This window comes from Mus pahari, chromosome 12, assembly GCF_900095145.1.
Source record: "Mus pahari chromosome 12, PAHARI_EIJ_v1.1, whole genome shotgun sequence".
Lineage (NCBI taxonomy): Eukaryota > Metazoa > Chordata > Mammalia > Rodentia > Muridae > Mus > Mus pahari.
Window position 1 is genome coordinate 33,244,068 of NC_034601.1, and position 20,158 is coordinate 33,264,225.

The following is a 20,158-nucleotide window of genomic DNA, read 5'->3' on the forward strand; positions in this document are numbered from 1 at the left end:
CTGGGAGCAAAGACAGAGCTAGCCAACAGGAAGTTCGCACTCTTTCTCCTGGCTGTCCTCGAATCTCAGTGTGGGCAACATGCCTGCCATTGCTTAACCTTAACCCAGTTCCTACCCACTGAGGACAGTCGGCTGGGGAATCACCAAAAGTTCACCAGAGTTTGAGGTTGGGAGCGGGATGCTTTTCTAGCAAGTTCTCTGGGTATCCTGATGCCTCTGACTACTAGAAACCCTGGGAAAGTGACTCGGGCTTTAAGGAGCTGGCATGGCCATGGATGTGGTTACAGCTCTAAGCCCCCTACCCGGAAATCCTTGAAGTGGGAGAAAGTTGTGTCAAAGGTTTGCATCTGAGCGTCCATCAGCTCCTGGATCAGCGCCTGCTGTTCTTCAGTCAGCCCCTGCCCTCCAGGCGGTGGAGCCTCAATCTTTTCCCTCTTCTTCCTCTTGATCAAGGCCCGCCTCTGCTCCACAGCGGCATCGGACATGATCACTGCGTGTTAACAAAGAGGACTCGGCATATGTGCCCCCGGCAGGGTCATCCCCCTCCCCCAAACTCCATACACCACCAGGACCACGGTTTTGGATGTGGACAAAAGGAATCATGCAGGGACAGCTGAGAGAAAGGAGAGGACACAGCCCTGACCTGCATCTCCCATCACACTTGGCCGTAGCGAGAACTAGTAGTACCCTGTATCTCCAAAGTCCACAGGTTCACAAATGCGCATGCGTTCAGGCTCTGTGGCGCACTGCTCTCTGGCAACCGCCCCGGGTCCACCAAGTCTGAGCCCCCCTGCCCCGCAGCCACTCACTCTCTTTCTTCATGCCACTCTCCAGGCACTTGCGCAAACGGCAGGCCTGGCACTGCCGTCGTGTCTTCCGGGTGATCTCGCAGGTCCCCTTGCGGAAGGGGCACCTCAGCCGGACATTGCGTTTCATGGCCCTTCTGTGGGATGAAAGAGAGCATCAGGTGCTCAGCTCTAGGACCAGGACTCCAGCCCCTGCCAGCAGCAGGTAGCACACACCAGGGATTTTGGAGGGCAGGTGTAGATTGACGCTCTACTTCAAGATCAAGGACTCAAAAGAGGAGGTGACTTTCTGTGATATTTCTGAAGAAAATGAGACTCATGCTTTTCACGGGCACCTACAGTTCCCCCCCCCCCAGAGTTCCCCTAGAACAAGTCAAAAGCAGTCTCCAGGCCTTTTTCTTAAATACCCCCCATCCTTCCTGGATTGATGTGCCTTGTTACTCGTGGTACCCATGGATGGGTTTCTATGTGTTTCTCCTTGGAAAAGAAAGCCAGAGAAAATCTGTATTGTTCACACATTGCTCCTACCCCCCCAACTCCCACCCCCAGCAGCTTCTTAACTATAAAGTCATTGTCCTTCTCCAGGTCCGACTGGGATGAGGAGGTTGGGAGTTCTGTAGAATAGAGTGTATGGTTTTGTTTTTTGGGTTGTTTGTTTTTTGTTTTGTTTTGCTTTGTTTTTTTGAGGGGAGGGATAGTAGCTTCTTTGTCACCAGCCTGAAGGGTTCTGAAGGGGGCCACTGGCCTTTGTAGAGAGGCACCTGCAGGCAGGCTATAAGTGCTGTCAGAAATCTCAGTCAGACCAATCTTTACAACTCAGCCATCCTGAGTTTCCCATCAAAGACTGCCATTGCTGCCCTAACTTGGTTGTCCTTCATCTCCACATCTGGAATGACCCAAGTGGTGCCTTGTCTCTGGCCTCTGGCCTGTCCAACAGTGTGGAAAATAAGGGAAGCCGGCTTGGAAGGATGGAAACAGAACAGAGGGATGCTGGAAGCCCCGGACCTGAGACTGAGCTCACTGTGCTGGACAGGCCTGAGCTCTGAAGCTTTCGGGATCCGGCCGTCCATCAGCCTGGGAGTATTCTCATGGGTATCACACTCTAATCTTTGCAGACCTAGATAAGAGACCCTGATGGCTAAAGGGGACTGGGGTTCATCAGAAGCACGCCATGTATCAGATGCTGGCCTACATGTTTTAATATAGCTTTAAAGACCTGATTTTCAAAACCCACCCTGTAATATTCATCTGTCACCCCCGGCACAGTGACGGAGACTGATCATCACCTGTCCTCCAGGTAAGTGAGAAACTTTGCTTGATAAGTGGCAAGTTTGCTTGGTAAAAAGCCAAGGTCCCAAGCAAAGATGCCCCACCTCCCTCCTGGTGTGCCAAACGGGAACGATTCCCACACCCCCGGGGGCAGTCCATATAGAAGCCAGGTTTTCAGGCTTGAAGAGCCAGAACCTGCCTTCATGTGTGGGTTTTTGGTACACGCTCAGCTCAGCAATTTAGCCAGTGTTCTTTGCTACTGATTCAGGAGTAGGCTGAAGCCAGCTCTAGCCTACATGATATGGTGGTGTCTTCTGGACCAGATGTTTTCTGCCCCTGGGATAAGCATCCTTTTTACTGTCTGGGTTTTGATGCTTTTCCCAGTGGAGCCAGACTGCAACCAGAGCTCTTGGGTTGGCACAAGAGAAAAATGCAGGCTTGTCAGCTCAGGAGATCTCAGATTCCTCATTTCGGTCGGTCCTACCATTCCCTCACTGTCCCATGAGTTGATCCAAGTGTTCTGTGACTTGTGACTGGACACAGCCTGGCACTGCTGATGTGTGTTACATACACCACTGTAGCCCATGCAGTCAATGATCACGTCTCCTGGATTGATTTGCCTTTAGACCTATCCTGGTAGAGTTAGCCCCAAGTGATCTGAGATCAGCTCCTCATGACCACATTATCCCCAAAGTCAGAGATCTTCGGACATTGACCTGGTGGTCATAACCCAGTGCTTGCTGCATTGCCTCTATGGAATCAAGTACAGTAAGTTCTCCCGTGAGGGACAAACCCTGCTGAGCACCTCTCCATAGGATGACCAGCACCACATCTTTGGGATTGCAGGATGGAGCCTTAGTTGAATATTCATTTCCATTCAAAAGACTAATCACTAACAAAAACTCGGGGGGGGGGGTGTGAATGCCAAATTAGGCTGGAACCTTCTACCCTAAGGGGACAAAGGGGGCACTCAAAGACTCACTAAGCTCACAAAACTAAAGACTCTGGAGATCCTTCTCCCCAAAGTTATATAAGCAATTTCTGGGAGAGGAGACTCTGGTGGGGGCTAATGGCAAACTGTGGGGGGGGGAACCTCATTGATGCTGTTCCTGTGCGTCATCCGAGTGCTGCAGGAGGACCTTTAAGTGCTACCCCTGCCCAAGTCACCCACGCTCCTGTAGTTAACTCTTCAGTCAAGTGTCTCCAAGAAATTCACCCGTTCACCAAGCTAGCCCTCTGAGGAATCGTGTCTCTGATCCATGATTGACTGCTCGGCCTGAGGCAGACGGTTGTTCAAGTCTCCCCTGGGTACTCAGGCAAGGACCAGCAGGACCCAAGTGTGTGTGGGAGGAGCAACTGCATGGCCCCTGACGAGCGAGTGTGGTAAGAGATGCAGCTCAGGCTGAGCCATCTGAGAGTACAGCATCCTTGGGGGAGGTCCCCAAGGGGAGCCGCTTTCTCTTTACATGGCACAGAGTGACAAATCCCCTTAGTAAATGGGGTTTGACACTCGAGTATGGGGACACTCTGCAAACTGACGGTGGACCAGCAGAGCCCTATTGAAAAGGGAGGAAGTACACTGGGAAAGACACGCGGGTGCACCTTAACATTGTCCACCCCAATGGGTGGGAAATGTGGGCAAAGGAAGAAAGGGGTGGATGTTCGGTTGTCAGCCTTACACCTGGAAAGACATGTGAGACAGAGAAGAGCTCTTCTTGGGATCCCAAACTGAGAAGCCACGGAAAGAACCAGACTGTAAGGGGCCGGGGAGGCCAGGTAGGAGCAATAGAAGACCTTCTTGAGTTCAACCTTTAATGCAGAGGAAGAGAAAAATCCCATGACTCAGTGCTAAGAGTCCGTAGTAATGGCTCACCACAGGAAACCATAATAATCAGGAAACACAATGCCTTGGATCTGAGTGAACTGAGAAAGACTTAAACAAGGAATGAAAGAGCCTCTCACACTCTGGCTTTTGAGGCTGTAGGACATGTGAGTAGCTGGGATCTAGAAATGGAGAGATTGAGCCTCATTTCTCCGAGGCAAAGGCTGTGTAAACTAAAGCCATATGAGGAACGTCAGTTCCTGAGGGAGTGGCTCATATGTTCATCACACGATATACTATCACCAGCTGAAGTCCCCATGGATGTGGGGACTAGAAGGCATTGGACCAATGAGAGCTATTACTGACAGAATTTAGTGCAAGACAGACAGTGTTGTAGGGCCAGATAGGAGTGTATTGACATGAGAGTTATGAAGTTAAAAGGTTGTACCAGCTTGCAATCCCACCAGCAATGGAGGAGTGTCCATTGCTTTCTCCATGTCCTCGCCAGCATCTGCTGTCACCTGAGGTTTTTTTTTTTTATATTTACAATAAGTCTTTATTATTATTATTATTATTTTCTTTATTTACATTTCAAATGCTATCCTGAAAGTTCCCTATACCCCACCCCACCCCTGCTCCCCTACCCACCCACTCCCACTACTTGGCCCTGGCCTTCCCCTGTGCTGGGTCATATAAAGTTTGCAAGACCAAGGGGCCCATTCTGACTGGTGTGAAGTGGAATCTGGGGGTTGTTTTGATTTGCATTTCCCTGATGACTAAGGATGTTGAACATTTCTTTAGATGCTTCTTAGCCATTCGGTATTCCTCAGTTGAGAATTCTTTGTTTAGGTCTGTACCCCATTTTTAGTATGATTATTTGGTTCTCTGGAGTCTAGTTCTTTGTATACACTGGATATTAGTCCTCTATCTGATGTAGGATTGGTTAAGATCTTTTCCCAATCTGTTGGTGGCTCCAAAAGATGGATGCTATTGATGGTTGCAAGTATGTAATTGAACCAACTGGACCTATCTCATATAGGGTTGGCGGATAGACTACAGGGCCTATGCTTATGAGATGTGTTCTCCCCTGTGTGGGCACAGCCACAGGCCTCTTCCAAGCATTTCCATGCAAATAAACCCTGAGTGAAGCTACTCTCCGGGATCTCTTACATGTCTCGGGGTTAAATGCTGGCTTTCCCAAGGAATTGACAAGAATATTTATTTCTTAAGTAATGATGTAAAGAACTGGGTTAAAGCTGGGTGGTGGTGGTGCACACCTTTAATCCCAGCACTTGGGAGGCAGAGGCAGGTGGATTTCTGAGTTCGAGGCCAGCCTGATCTACAGAGTGAGTTCCAGGACAGCCAGGGCTACACAGAAAAACCCTGTCTTGAAAAACAAACAAACAAACAAAGAACTGGGTTGAAGGCAACCAGGTTCAATGGAACTTCCGCCTGCCTAATAACCCTATAGAAGCTGAGTTGATTTAAGAATGAGTTATTAAAGCAGAGGTTAAAGAGTATAAACAAAAGGTTCTCTCTCTCTCTCTCTCTCTCTCTCTCTCTCTCTCTCTCTCTCTCTCTCTCTCTCTGTGTGTGTGTGTGTGTGTGTGTGTGTGTAAAGGTATTTCCAGGGGTCATACAATCATTGAATGAAAATCTCAGTGCCAGAGGTGGGTAATCCTTATGCTTTTTTGACTAGGTAGGTCCTACAAACATACACTATTGCAGTCTCGCATGGTAGAATTAGATGTTAAATTTCTACTGGGAATACACTTCATGCTTTAATTGCAAATGTGGAGACATCAAGCTGGCACTGAGCTGAAAGCTTGTTCTTGACTGGCTTGTGCGATATTGGAAAGTGATGTGCAAACTACTGGAAGAGAATTGTTGCTGATAGTCCTACTCACTAAGACACCGTGTAATGTACAGCAAACATGGCAGGCGTGATGGATTGTATATGCTCAGCCCAGGGAGTGGCACCATTAGAAGGTGTGGCCTTGGAGTAGGTGTGTCACTGTGGCTGTGGGCTATAAGACCCTCATCCTAGCTGTCTGCAAGTCAGTCTTCCACTAGCAGCCTTCAGATGAAGATGTAGAACTCAGTTCTGCCTGCACCATGCCTGTCTAGATGCTGCAATGCTCACACCCTGATGATAATGGACTGAACCTCTGAACCTGTAAGCCAGCCCCAATTAAATGTTGTCCTTATAAGAGTTGCCTGGTCATGGTGTCTGCTCACAGCAGTAAAACCCTAACTAAGACAGCAGGTGAGATAGGCCTGCCAGTGCAGTAGTGGCCCAACTGTTATGGATGCAACCAATATCTTTTCTATTGGATTTATGGCCAGCTCCATAGGAGGGAATACTTCTTTAGTACTATAATCTAGGGCAAAATCTTACAACTAGAGAGTCACTTGAAGGTGACTGCTATTGTTTTGTTAAACAAGTATGATCTGCCTGTCAATTTTATTTGGGTACTGGCTAGTTTTCCTTGGTTTTGTTTTGTGTTGTTTGACTCATCAAGACAAACTAGAATTATCTGGGAAGAGACACCTGAACTGAGAAAACTGAGATTGTCCTGTAGGCAAGTCTGTGGAGCATTTTCTTCATTAATGACTAATATGGAAGGGCTCAGTCCGTGGTGGGTAGTGCCACCCCTGGACAAGTGGTTCTAGGTTGTGTAAGAAAAGCAAGCAAGGAGGAACACGCCAGAATGCAGTATTCCTCCAATGATTCTGCTTCAGTTCTTATCTTCTTTATACCATTATATCTCTGCCTGACTTCTCTTCATAATGAACTGACCTGGACATGTAAGACAAATAAAGCTTCCCTTTCTCAAGTTTTGTCCATGATGTTCTATCACATCAGTAGAAAGCTTCTACTTTTCAACTTCCTAAACACATTGGTGCCCACAGATCACTGCTTACTGTCAAGCTCAGTTGTTGAATCTTTTTGCGGTGAGTGGCAGTTACTTTAGAGATTCATAACCATTCAAAATACTGATAGCTCGTGCTAATGCTTGGTGACCCAATGCTTATATGCCAATGAAAAAAAAAATCAGATATACATATTATCCATTCCACGACTCAGGGAACTTTTCAGAGTGGGGAAGAACGTAAAAGCTGAAGGAAGGGGGTCCTCTGAACTGAAACAGTACCCCCGCCCGGATATAAGAGGCAGACTCACAACACTTGGGAAGTTCATGAAATTAGAAGTTGCAAGACTCAAAAGGTGCTTTCAAAGGTTATGTAAATACTGAGCAGAGGAGACTCGGTTGTGGAGTTGCCTGCAAGTCGTGCATAGAAATATCAATAATGCAGCTTATCTGTATCACTGCTAGGGTCCCAGTGGTGCCTCTCAGGGATGCATCTGCCTGAGTCACCCAAAGACTTAAGAATGATATAAATTGGTTCTCCAAGCTAGACTTGGGTAGACTAAGTTCTTGGTGTATTCCTGACAGCCTATCCGTAGTGAAACAGATGTTTGTTGATGTCTCCCCAGGAGAAGTTACACAACAGCTGCTGTCTTGGAAGTATATGAATGTCATAAGTGTGGCCTCGGGGTGAGAACTGCAGACCTGTTTCTGAAGGCGAACTAGAGCTCTCTCTTCACACGCCACCTTCTCTCCCACCTAGGATCTGAGTCCCATTGCTGAAGGTGGCTCTGCTGAGTGTCACTGGTCTTTTCTATTCTTCATCTGAACGATGGGGAGACTCTGGTTCAGACCTAACATGCTGTGAAGAAGAACCTTTGTATCTCTCTCTCTTGAATCAGTTTGGTTTAGTTTTTTTTTTTTTTTTTTTTTTCCCTTTTTTTTTTTTTTTTTTTGGTTTTTCGAGACAGGGTTTCTCTGTATAGCCCTGGCTGTCCTGGAACTCACTCTGTAGACCAGGCTGGCCTCAAACTCAGAAATCCGCCTGCCTCTGCCTCCCGAGTGCTGGGATTAAAGGCGTGTGCCACCACACCCGGCGTCTGTCATCCCTTCCTTAACGGTATACTATAAGAGTGATTTAAATACTGCCCTTTTACATTTTTTAATTTTACTTATTTATTTTTACTTTTAACTGACCTTTCATTTTACTCAAGACCACACACAGGAACAAAGTATTAACTTAATGGAAATGATCCTTTCCTGGGCAGCAGATGAAGGAGGCTTTGAAGATGAGAATTCTTCTGAAGTATACATGGCTCTCTTGGGATAATTAGGAGGGTAGTCTTTGGGTGCAAATGAAACAGACATCAGATTAAGCTGAGGTCTACAGACATTGTCCAGCAAGTCAATGGAAAAACCCAAGTTAGATGTGACCTAGTGTGTCAGTACCAAGTGCGTGAAGGCTGGTGGGTGACCGTGCATGAAGGCTGGTGGGTGACCATACCTGAAAAAACCCTTGCATCCTTCACACGTCATGACATTGAAGTGGTAGCCATTGGCCTTGTCCCCACATACACGGCAGATTTGAAGACCTCCATCTTCCTCCTCTACGTTGATGGGCTCTTCCAAGGCAGAGTCTGCTTCTTCACACTGTACAAGGCCAACTCGGCTCCAGCGCTCCTCAGGTCTCATCTCCAGGTTTACATCTGTGTGTCCTAGACTGGAACGGGAAAGACGCAGAACGAAAGGTTTGTTCAGGGAGATGCTAGGAATACTCTTCCTTTTGAGCAAGACTCATGTTTGGGTTTGATGCTGGACCTGACATCCCCCGGGGAAAGTGTAGGTGATTATTTGAATTGCCATTAAGAAAAATGTGACCATGGCATTTTTAAGCACAGTAGGGAAAATAAGCAAATGTTATGAAGAAGAATTTTGTAATGATTTAATTTGTAATATAGTAACAGAACATTTCGGCCAGAACATGGAAAAAGAGCTCATTACAGGAGGAAGAAGTGAGAAGTCGCTATCTGGATTGGACTATGGAGGCACTGAATGGATTGAAGGGGTCATAAGTTGATCAATGGCGAGCAAACTCATGGGAAAGATTGCCATTCAGTATTATTTCTGGGGCTGGGGAGATCTTGGGAAGATGATAGCCTTTTGGGTGTGTTGTAGCCCAGAATTCCACACAGAGAGAAAAAGGCTATGTCAATAAAACAAAAACAAAAAAGGTTTTCCATCGAATACCAAACAGACGGCGAGAGTACAGCAGCATCGCACCGCAGGAATCATTTCACTCTGGGACTTGTTTTCTTTCTTAGATCTTCCCAATCCAGGCAACACCAGCTCATTTTAAAACAGAGAAATGAATATCTGGACTCCGATTTCAGTTCTCAAGAAATATCAACCCTTGATAAGTGTTCTTTGATCAGTTCACCTTGGGCCTTCCATTTGGCCTGGAGGTTTGTCTGAGCTCTTTGGTGTTTATAGAGCTGTATGGACTAGTGTGCCAATCAAATGGCAAGTTTGGTCTATTTGGAAATTTCTTTGAACTAGTTAGGCATCTGCCATATGACAGGAAGGGTTAAGTGTCTTGGTTTTTTTAATCACTGGGGTTCTGTCAACCAGTTTGGGACACAGAGAAATGAAGATGTTGAGTGTATCTCTATCATTGAGATAGACTGTATCTCTCCACAAGAAGTAAGGGCAGGCCGTGGTAAGTCATGAGCTCATTACTAGGACATTGCTCAATGAATAGTCTACAGAATGAGTGACAGAGCTGGGAGAGGAAGTGAGGAGGAGAGAGTATGTGCCCACTCCCCTAGGTGGATGAATAGTGCAGGGTCACTTCTCTGATTAGCCAAGGGGGCATTCGAAGGGGAATGTGGGCCACTTACTGGCTCTGCCCCCAGCAACTCAAAAATTACCATTGTCAATAAATACTAGTCCAGTTTCCATCTAACTCCCAATATAAGAACCTTAAAAACGACTTGGCAGGACAGTGCTATGACATTGTACCTTTGGAAGCTCTTCCACTCTCAGGAGTTTTATATATACTTATATATCCTATATAATATATAACATGTTATATAATAATATTCATTTTATATATGCTATATTATATATTGTATACATATGTTATAAATATAATATATAACACATTATATAGTGCATCATAATATATAATTTATTATATTATATATATGTATTATAATACATATAATATGTACTATCATATACCATTATATAATATGTGTTATATTAATATATTATGATATATTATATATTTATATAAGTTATATTACTTGCATATAAGAAATTTATATAATATATAAGCTATATATTATAAATTTTATATAATATATAAATGTTATTATATTTATATTAAATATTTGTATATAATGTATAATATATTATCTATACATACATACACACATATATATATATACTTTGCCCACTACTGTCCACATTTCCTTATTCTCTTAAGACATGAGATCACAAACTCGAAAGCCACCGGTTTAAGGTGGCTTTGGTGACTGTTAATTGTCTGGTACTCTGGCTTCTAGTAGTAAGTTCATCAAGAGCTGAGAAAGTCTCCCTTGCTGTCATATCATTGTGATTTGTAAAATAGTAAGTTTGTATGGTCAGGGGTCCCCCTCGGGAGAATTTTAGCTGACTAGTCTTTTGCAAATTTATGATGGTTTATCTAAGAGTACATTTTTGTATTTATAATTGATTTTTATGTCATTTTGTGTTTAAAGCAGCATGGGACAAGTTATTCTAGAGTTCCAAAAAATAAATGAGTGGCAAGCTGCTATGCTTTTTAAACTGAGGTGCTATTGGCAGTTGGTAGCTGTTGACAGAGTGTTCTATTGGAGGGTGTGGCCCCTGGTGGTCCACCCAGATTCCAGTGGATCCCCCACACCTCTGTGCATGCACAGTAGTAGTATAATGGGCTGAGTGGACAAGAAAGTGTTCTAAACAAACACTGGTGTTTCTCAGTCTGTCAGACTACAGAAACAACGGACCTTAGTGAGAATTTCCCAAGGATCCCATGCTGGGAGGAGAAAAACAGCTGGGGGTGAGGGGTGCGGTACAGCAACAGTGATAACCAGCAGGACTGGCTTGTCTCTGGAGAGAGATTTGACAGAGTTCTTACAACATGTCAGCCCATTTGATGGGGCGAATCCTGATAGTGGTGGTCACTGGTGGGCCACACCTTGATACTGCAGGGATGTCCAATTGGTCCTCTGTTTACATTTCCATCTCACTTCAGGACCTAGAAGATGGATTTGCGGAGTTCACTGGGTCTTTCTTTCTCTTCTTCTCTTATTTAAATTAATTTATTTTTTTATTTCTATTATTTTATTTTTATTAATTTTCCTTTTTGAAAAACAGTATCATTTTTATTGGATTTTTTTTTTCTTTTGGTTTTTCGAGACAGGGTTTCTCTGTATAGCCCTGGCTGTCCTGGAAATCACTTTGTAGACCAGGCTGGCCTTGAACTCAATCCACCTGCCTCTGCCTCCCGAGTGCTGGGATTAAAGGTATGTGCCACCACACCCAGCAGATATTTTCTTTATTTACATTTCAAATGTTTTACCTTTCCAGGTCTCACCTTTGAAAACCCCCTACCCCATCTCCCCTCCCCCTGCGTCTATGAGGGTGCTCCCCTACCCACCCACCCACTCCCGTCTTCCCACCCTGGTGTTCCCCTACACTGGGGCATTGAACACCCTCAGGCCCAAGGGCCTCTCCTCCCACTGATGCCAACAAGGCCATCCTCTGCCACATATGTGGCCAGAGTCATGTGTCCCTCCATGTGTACTCTTTGGTTGGTAGTCCAGTCCCCAGGAGCTCCAGGGGTGGGAGGTAGGGAGGGTGTCTGGCCGGTTGGCACTGTTGGTCCCTCCATGGGGCTGCAAACCCCCTCAGCTCCTTCAGTCCCTTCTCCAACTCCTCCATCGGAGACCCCTTCCCTCAGCCAATGGCTTCTTTCTCTTCTTGATATGACCATATTGCAGAAATCCTTTTCTGCTTTCCACTTTTGGAGTGTCTGGGCCTGACTTGGGGCACAGATAGTGACTGTCAAGTTCATAACAATAGCACTAACTGGATTGATGGGTTATTAAGAGTTAAAAAGAAGGCATGAAATTGAAGGAAGACAACATAAGGTGAGGGAATCTGAGAGATGTCAAGAAAGGAGGAATGGACCAATGAGAAAGAAACCTTTGTGTACATGTATTAAACGCTCAAAGAATTGATTCTTATTTATAGTTATTTAAGTACATATTTTTAAAAAATTAATTTACTGGCTAATAAAATACTCTCTTGGTATGCATAATTTAAAAGTGTGTGTACACTGCTTGTGGACGTTGTACATCGTGGTGCGGAGCCTAGTGCGCACCACGAAATAATTTAAAAAAAAGTGTGTGTACATATATGTTGAGAGGATTTTGACCACATTAACATATAGGAATGATCGTTAGTGTTTTCTCGCCAACATTTTAACTGTAGAATTTGAAACTGAAGAAAAACTGGCTACACAGCACTTCTCAAGCATAACTGAAATGCTAAATACTTGAAATGTTCGTTTTGACCTTGTAGGTAGGGTGGGTGTTTAGGGTCTGCTGCTTTCAAATGTTAATTCTGAGGGAAAAAACAAAATCTTAGTCCAGGATTTACAAAAGAGAGACCTAATATCTTGCCCTTGAAGGATGGTTATGGGTAGGTTGTATTTCTTAAATGCTGAGAAAGTTTGTCTTCTTCTTCTTCTTCTTCTTCTTCTTCTTCTTCTTCTTCTTCTTCTTTATTTATTTATTTATTTATTTACTTATTTTTGGCTAGGAAAATTTAAATGTAAAGTTTAAAGATTAATTTTAGCCAGGAGATGGTGGAGCACACCTTTAATCCCAGCACTTGAGGTAGAACAGAGGCAGGTGGATCTCTGAGTCCTAGTTCATATTGCTAGCCTGGTCTACAGAGTGAGTTCCAGGAGAGCCAGGGCTACACAGAGAGACCTGGTCTCAAAAACAAACAAATAAACAAATGGAGTGGCTGGAGTGTGGTGGAGTGCATGATTTTTGGGTTTTGCTCTATGTATGTATGTATGTATGCATGCATGCATGTATATATAAACACATATGCTCACTTTTTTTTAACATAAAGATGGGCTAATTTTGCTATCAGAATAAAAAATTATCATCAAACATTAACTCATTACTAATAGACAATCCATTTTAAATAAATGGTACTAAGAGTTATATAATAAGATGCTCTGGTTAAATAGGGCTGTCCACATACATGAGACACCTCAGATGATAAATTTTTTTTTTTTTTACTTTATTGGATATTTTCTTTATTTACATTTCAAATGTCATTCCCCTTCCTGGTTTCCCCTCCGAAAACCCCTCCCCCTATCCCCTGCCCTCTCCTCGTGCTCACCAACCCACCCATTCCCACTTCCTGGCCCTGGCATTCCCCTACACTGGAGCATGGAGCCTTCACTGGACCAAGGGCCTCTTCTCCCATTGATGTCCGACTAGGCCATCTTCTGCTACATATGCAGCCGGAGCCATGAGTCCTGCCATGTGTTTTCTTTGGTTGGTGGTTTAGTCCTAGGGTGCTCTGGGGGTACTGGTGAGTTCATATTGTTGTTCCTCCTATGGGGCTGCACACTCCCTCAACTCCTTGGGTCCTTTTTCTAGCTCCTTCACTGGGGACCCTGTGCTCGATAAAAACTATTTATAGGTATTTGTGCTACTTTCAAAAATGTGCTATTCTTCTGCTCTGGTCCCGAAGAGTTAGGCTGTAGTCAGGGATGGAAGAGGGATAGGTTATGTTCCGGTCCACAAGAGGGGAGGGCTCTGAGCCAGCACTTCTGACCCCTCCGACACTCATCTGTGGGATTCTTCTTTTCACTGGTGGAAAAACAGACTGATACAAGGACCCTAGAGAAGTCAGTATCCTTAAATCTAAAATCTGGGCCAGTCTGAAAAAATATAAAGTTAGGCAGGGGTACAGGGATAGCTCCCCACAACAGAGAGCAGTCTCTTCCCTGAGTGCGATCAGTGTGAACCTCACCTAGAAAGGGAAGAAGGAGAGGATGATGATCACTATGCAATCTAGAGGAGGAGGGGGCTTATCGAGGGAGCGCGGGGCAGGAGCTCGGGGCAAGGACTGAAGCAGAAACCATGACAGAGTGTTGCTTACTGTCTTGCTGCCCGGTTCTTGGTCAGCTGTCTTTTTTACATAGCCCAGGCCCTGCCCTGCCTGGAGATGGCATGCCACAGAGGGTTGGGCTCCCCTACATCAATTAGCAATAAGGAAAAGGTCCTACAGGTCAATCTGACAGAAGCAATTCTTCTGGTGAGGTTCCTGCAGGGTTAGTCATCTGATGGCCTGAGAAAATCAGGTCGGAAGCTGACAGGACCATTAACACCTGTGGGCTGTTAGGATCCTGGATGCCTCTGGTAAGATTAGCATAAGTACCTCTGTTGGTAATTACTGCTTGGAGGTCTCAGGGGAACGGACCCACAGGAAGCTCTCATCCCTAAAGCTCCTTTTTCCAACCCCCCAAAATCCTCTTTCTTCTATGTCCAAGTTGCTTCCATTGGTCCTGATCTACCAGTAACTCTAGATTTGTGTCAGGTTGACAATGGAAGCTAACTGTGACACTACTCAAAGACCAGCTAACGTTGAGGAGGTAAAGTCACCCATCCCCCAACTCAGCTGAGTCAGCTGTGGAAGGTTTCCCAGGTAAACAGGATTTCCCTTCCCAAAAGCTATTGCTGCGGCAATTCAGACCCTCCCCGCCCATCTCTCATCTTCCCGATGATGAGTCATGATGAGTCAGGGAGAATGTGTTCCTGCTCTCCCTCTTCCTCCTGGAAGCCAGGGCCAGAAGGCAGAAAAGAAAGATTTCAGAAGAGGAGAGAAGATTTGCAGACTGTTTTTTTTAACATCCAGACTGTATAAGGAACCTAACACAAAAGGGAGAAAAAGTTATACACCACACAAAATGAGACCCTGAGTTTGGTGTAACAGCACATTATTCCTGGCATCCGCCCACGTTTTAAAAAAGATCCTTTTCAAAATGGAACACAAAGGGGACAGGGTTGGGAGTTGGAGGAGACTGTATAAATTATCTGAATAGACTTTTGTCCAAAGAAGGTTTATAATCCCGCAGCACCACAGGTCTTGAATGGAATTCCCTCCCATGACTAGAGGTCACATCTCCTTCCCCCTAGGAACCCCCAGCAGCTCAGGATGGAGTTCAATCCCCACTGGAGCTAGCTGGCCAGATTAGGGGCTGCATCACCATCCTTCCTCTGGCATCCTCTAACCCTGGCCTCTCAGGACAGAAGTGCAGTTTCTACTACCTCAGGACCTCAGTGGAGCCTAATTTGCAAGTAAGAGACCATGTCTCCTTCCTGCTAGCACACTAACTCCCAGCTCTCCAGGATGGAGACTGTTCTAAGCATCCTAGTATCTGAGCAGATACTAGGTTAGAATCTATGCCTCCCTTCCGTAGTCACCACAGCTCCCAGCATCCCAGGACTTAGGAGTTTGCTACCCAGTGCCCCAAGAGCCAGGTGAAGCTCACGTGTCAGGGCAGAAGTTGCATCTTCCTCATTCCATCACCCTAACCTCTGGCCCTTTAGGGCCCACATGGAACTCATTGTCCTGGCTCTTGGGACCTATATGAGACCTTGTACTACTGAGATGAGAGCCATATCTCCCCTCTCTCCAGCAGCCTCAGAACCCCATGGAACCTGTCCCCAAAGCATCAGAAAATGAGTGGTGTTCACTCCCAGGTTTCTGGTCACACATTTCCATTACCCTAGGACCCAGTGCTCCATGATCCATTTGGCAGTCACTCCCCAGGTCTGAGACTACATCTTCTATCCTGGCATCCCAGCCCTCGGCATCTCAGGACTCATGAAAAGCTAGCCACACAGCATCTCAAGACCCAAGCAGAGCTTGCTCCCCATGTGAGAAGCCCCTGGTATCTTATACCCCAACATCTCGGCATCTGAACAGAGCTGACATCCCAGATTCCAGGCCACACCTGTTCTTCCCACCCCCACCCCCAACCATCCCATCACCTGTGCAGAGCACTTTCTACTCCCCAGGTCAGAGGTCATACATACCTCATCGTCCTTTGCCACCCACATCTCTGCCCTCCTAGGTAGTGTGGCACAATGGCCTACTCCTTGCATTAGAGGCTCTACCTGTGTCTCAGATCCCAGCAGTTCAGGACCTGCTTAGAGCACTGGGTCACATCATAGGCCTGTGCGCTTCCCCCGGCCATGAGTTGGCTAAACAAGTCTGGAGTCAGGCGCCTGGCCTCACTACATTTAATCTTCTGGCCTGAGACTTGAGTGTCTGCCCGCCTGCTGAGTTGCTGAAGAGCTTACTTTGCTCTTTGAAAAAAAGAGCTCTTTGCTTTGGAAACAAAGGAATGGGCTTCTGGGTTTTGCCTACATAAACACGGAGCTGAAAATTAAAGTTTGAGCTGCGATCAGAGAAGCTTTGCCTTGCAAGGCTCATTCGTTATTTCTCTCCTTCGCCCATCCTAATTCCATCCCCAGCTCTCCTTCCGGGTGTACCCGGTTCTCCATGGCCTCTGGACAGCTATACAAGGTCAGAGGCTACAACCTTACAACCCTAGCAACCCATACCAGTCTAACAATGACAACACATAGCTGCCTCTGCCCAACTTACAATGACCTTACTTGTGAGGTCCGAAGCCACACCTTCTTCTGTCCAATCTGGGGACCCCTCTCCTATAAAGTATCAAACAACCCCAAGACTGAACTTCAAATAACCTAGCTGAGCCTAGCCAATCAAGGGTTAGCATCAAGCAAAGACTCGAGTAAACATAAAACATAGGATGGATGCCCCATACCAAAGTCACAAAGTGAATTCATATATGCATGGCCTAGGGAGTGGCACCATTAGGAGGCGTGGCCTTGTTGGAGGAAGTGTGTCCCTGTGGGGGTGCATAAGGAGACTCTCCTAATCACCTGAGAGCCAGTCTTCTCCTAGAGGCCTTCAGATGAAGAACTCTCAGCTCCTGCTGCACCATGCCTGCTTGGATGCTGCCATGCTTCCCTCCATGGTGATAATGGACTGAACCTCAGAACCGATAAGCCAACCCCAGTTAAGTATTACCCTTATAAGAGTTGCCTTGGTCATGGTGTCTGTTCACCTCAATGGAAACCCTAACTAAGACAGCGAAGGCTTTCCATTGTAAAGCCACAGGCAGCATAAAACCCTGAGATAGTAGGCCTCCTCCATGGAAAAAGTAAGAAACGTTAAGAACAATTTAGATGGAATTCCAGACAAGGAGCTCAAAAGAAGATTTGTAAATATTCTTGAAAGAATTTAATAGGACACCAGAATGATTAAAGAGGACAGAAATAAATTCCTGAATAAATTCCAGAGAACACAAACAAACAGACAAACGAATGAAGAAGGCAACCCAGGATATGAAAACACAATTCATTAAAAAAGATAAAACAGTGAAGAAAACCTGAGATGAAACAAAGCTGAGAGTGCTGGAGAGATGGCTCAGTGGTTAAGAGCACTGACTGCTCTTCTGGAGGTCCTGAGTTCAAATCCCAGCAACCACATGGTAGCTCACAACCATCCATAATGAGATCTGACTCCCTCTTCTGGTGTGTCTGAAGACAGCTACAGTGTAAATAAATCTTTGAGCTGGAGCAAGCAGGGCCAGAGTGAACAGAGGTCCTGAGTTCAATTCCCAGCAACCACATGATGGGTCACAACCATCAGAACAGCTACAGTGTACTCATATACATGAAATAAATAAGTACATCTTTTTTTTAAAAAAAAAAAATGAAGTTGGGAATGGAAACTGAATGAGTCAAACAAAGGCTCAATGGAAAGTCTCAACAAGAGACTAGGTCATGTCGACGTCAGCATGCCAGGGATTAATGACAAGGCACAGAGATTGGATCACCAACAATGATAAAAAACTTAAAAAAATAAAATAAACTTCATGAGTGGAACATAGAAGATCTTTGGGACACCATGAAAAAACCAAACCTTTGGATTGTGGACATAGAAGAATAATTCCATGCCAAAGGCAGAGACAACATTTTCAATAAAGTCATAGAAGAAAAGAAATGTAACCAAGTCTATAGAAAGAGATGCCTGTCTAGGTAAGAGGTCTATAGAACAGGAAATGGACCTAAAGAGAAACACTTCACATCATATTGCAGTTAAAATGTTAAATAACACAAAACAAAGACAGGATATTGAAAGCCATGAGAGAAGGGCCTCCAGCTTTTTCTTTGTTTGTTTGTCTTAAGAAAACTTTTTACACATAAAACAAAGTTATCATTTTAAATCTAGATACATTATATAAAACAAAGAGATAATGTAAAAAGCCAGCAGTAGCCTTAGCAGGCAGCACACTGTTATAACCATGTGCAATAAAATTGTTTGTTCAAAAATAACTAACAATTACTACAGACATTTCAGGAATCTGCTGGGAATTCCTACCTACTTACTGTTGAAACCCAGGGACTTTTATAATACAAAGGGCTGTGGTGACCTGCAAGTGTCACTTCTAGTAGGAAATAGTGTTGACATTACTTGATTGTTGAAGGTATTGTGTTGTTTCATCTGAGATTGAAACATCTCATCCCACAGGGAGGCTCATTAAGACAGAGGAGTAAAAAACTCAACAAAGCTCCCAAAAGTCCCTGAAACTGACAAGACTCACTAAGCCCCACCCTTCCTGAGAGAACATAAACAGTAAAGACAGCAGAAAGTCTCCTCAGACAAGAACAGACTGAAGGGGCCAGTATCAGCACAAGATATTCCAACACCAAGTTCTCAGCAGTAAGGAGATTTATTTGCCTCAGAGGGACAAAGGGCAGGGAATAAGAAACAAAGACAGGAGATAGAGGACAAGGGAGAAGAGGAGGGAACAAGAGAGAGGGGGAAAGGATATTGTCCTGGGGGTGGTGGTGGATTGGACATGAAGATAGAGATAGAGAGGATAGGGAGGAGGCAGGTATGGCAGTAGGCAAAACGCAGTTTATAAAGGTACAAGGGGAAACACTGTGTTAGGGTTAGGTTTTTAATTTAATTGGGCATGTTAACTGGGTGAGCCAAAAGGGGGCTTTTGATTTCTAGACCTCAATACTTTGATAGCAGGACCTTGGTATCAGGAAGAGGAAGTGGCCAAATAAGGGAGTAGACTATTGTGGCTAGCTTTAGGAATGTAATCTAATGGTTTTTAGCAAGGCAGAGGGCATGTCAGAGCCATGTTTGCTATGCTCAGGCTGCCTAGAGTCTCTTCACAGACATCTTGAAAAAGCAGAGACAACCCAAGCTGCCTGGAAGAAGCAGAAACCAGATAAAAACCTAAGAAGAAATGTTGCTGTGTAAATACCCCAGCTAGTCCTGAAATAAGAATTATGGGGCATATACTCTAAAGTTGCTCATTTGCATAGTTCATAATCTCTCTCTAATACACATATACACACAGAGAGAACATATTAAAACAATAATGAAGTCTGTGTAGCCAACCACTTCATACAGGGAAATAAAACACTCACTGAACACTCATCCCACTGGGAATGCCACATATATGCACACACACACACACACACACACACACACACACACACTCCTGATCCAATACACAGAGGTACTTGGGGATGAGGGTTGTTTGTGAATGTCGATGGGTGTGAGAATTCTCACATCAGTCTGAAACATAGACCTCTTCACCATTTTTCACAGATGACTGTTTGATGGAAGCTTTAAAAGCCAGGTGGCCAGAGCAATGTATTTCAGGTTCTGAAGAGAGACAGATGTAAGCCCAAACTAGTGTGTGCAACAAAGTTATCAGCCATGAATGAAGTGGAGAGAAAAATTTCTCATGATAAGAGGAGGCTAAAAGGACTTATGACCATGAAACCATCTGTCTTAGTTAGGGTTTTACTGCTGTGAACAGACACCATGACCAAGGCAAGTCTAATAAAGGACAACATACATTTGGGGCTGGCTTACAAGTTCAGTGGTTCAGTCCATAATCATCAAGGCAGGAATATGGCAGCACCCAGGCAGGAATATGGAGGTATCCAGGCAGGCATGGTACAGCAGGAGCTGAGAGTTCTACATCTTCATCTGAAGGCTGTTAGCAGAATACTGACTCCCAGGTAGCTAGGCTAAGGGTATTAAAGCCCACACCCACAGTGATACACCTACTCCAACAAGGCCACACCTGGACCAAGTGTATACAAACCACCACACCATCCCTATGGAAGACACTGGAAGGAAAAGTTCAGATTAAGCATGAAGAGGGAAAAATTACAATAACATCCATGAGACCTAAAGGAAAAAAAAAAAAA

General features: G+C 44.9%; 1 protein-coding gene across 2 annotated transcripts in view; it reads right to left on the reverse strand.

Moving 5' to 3' along the window:
* Positions 1-20,158, reverse strand: part of Nr1i2 (nuclear receptor subfamily 1 group I member 2) — a 40,062-nt gene that overhangs the window by 5,087 nt on the left and 14,817 nt on the right. For both annotated transcript variants that reach the window (XM_029544612.1, XM_021209924.2), the window contains exons 2-4: positions 8,272-8,487; positions 810-943; positions 303-490 (exon numbers count right to left, since the gene is read on the reverse strand). In XM_029544612.1, coding sequence (XP_029400472.1) covers positions 303-490; positions 810-943; positions 8,272-8,459 — 510 coding nt within the window. In that variant the 5' untranslated portion in view covers positions 8,460-8,487. The remainder of the gene's footprint in view (positions 1-302; positions 491-809; positions 944-8,271; positions 8,488-20,158) is intronic.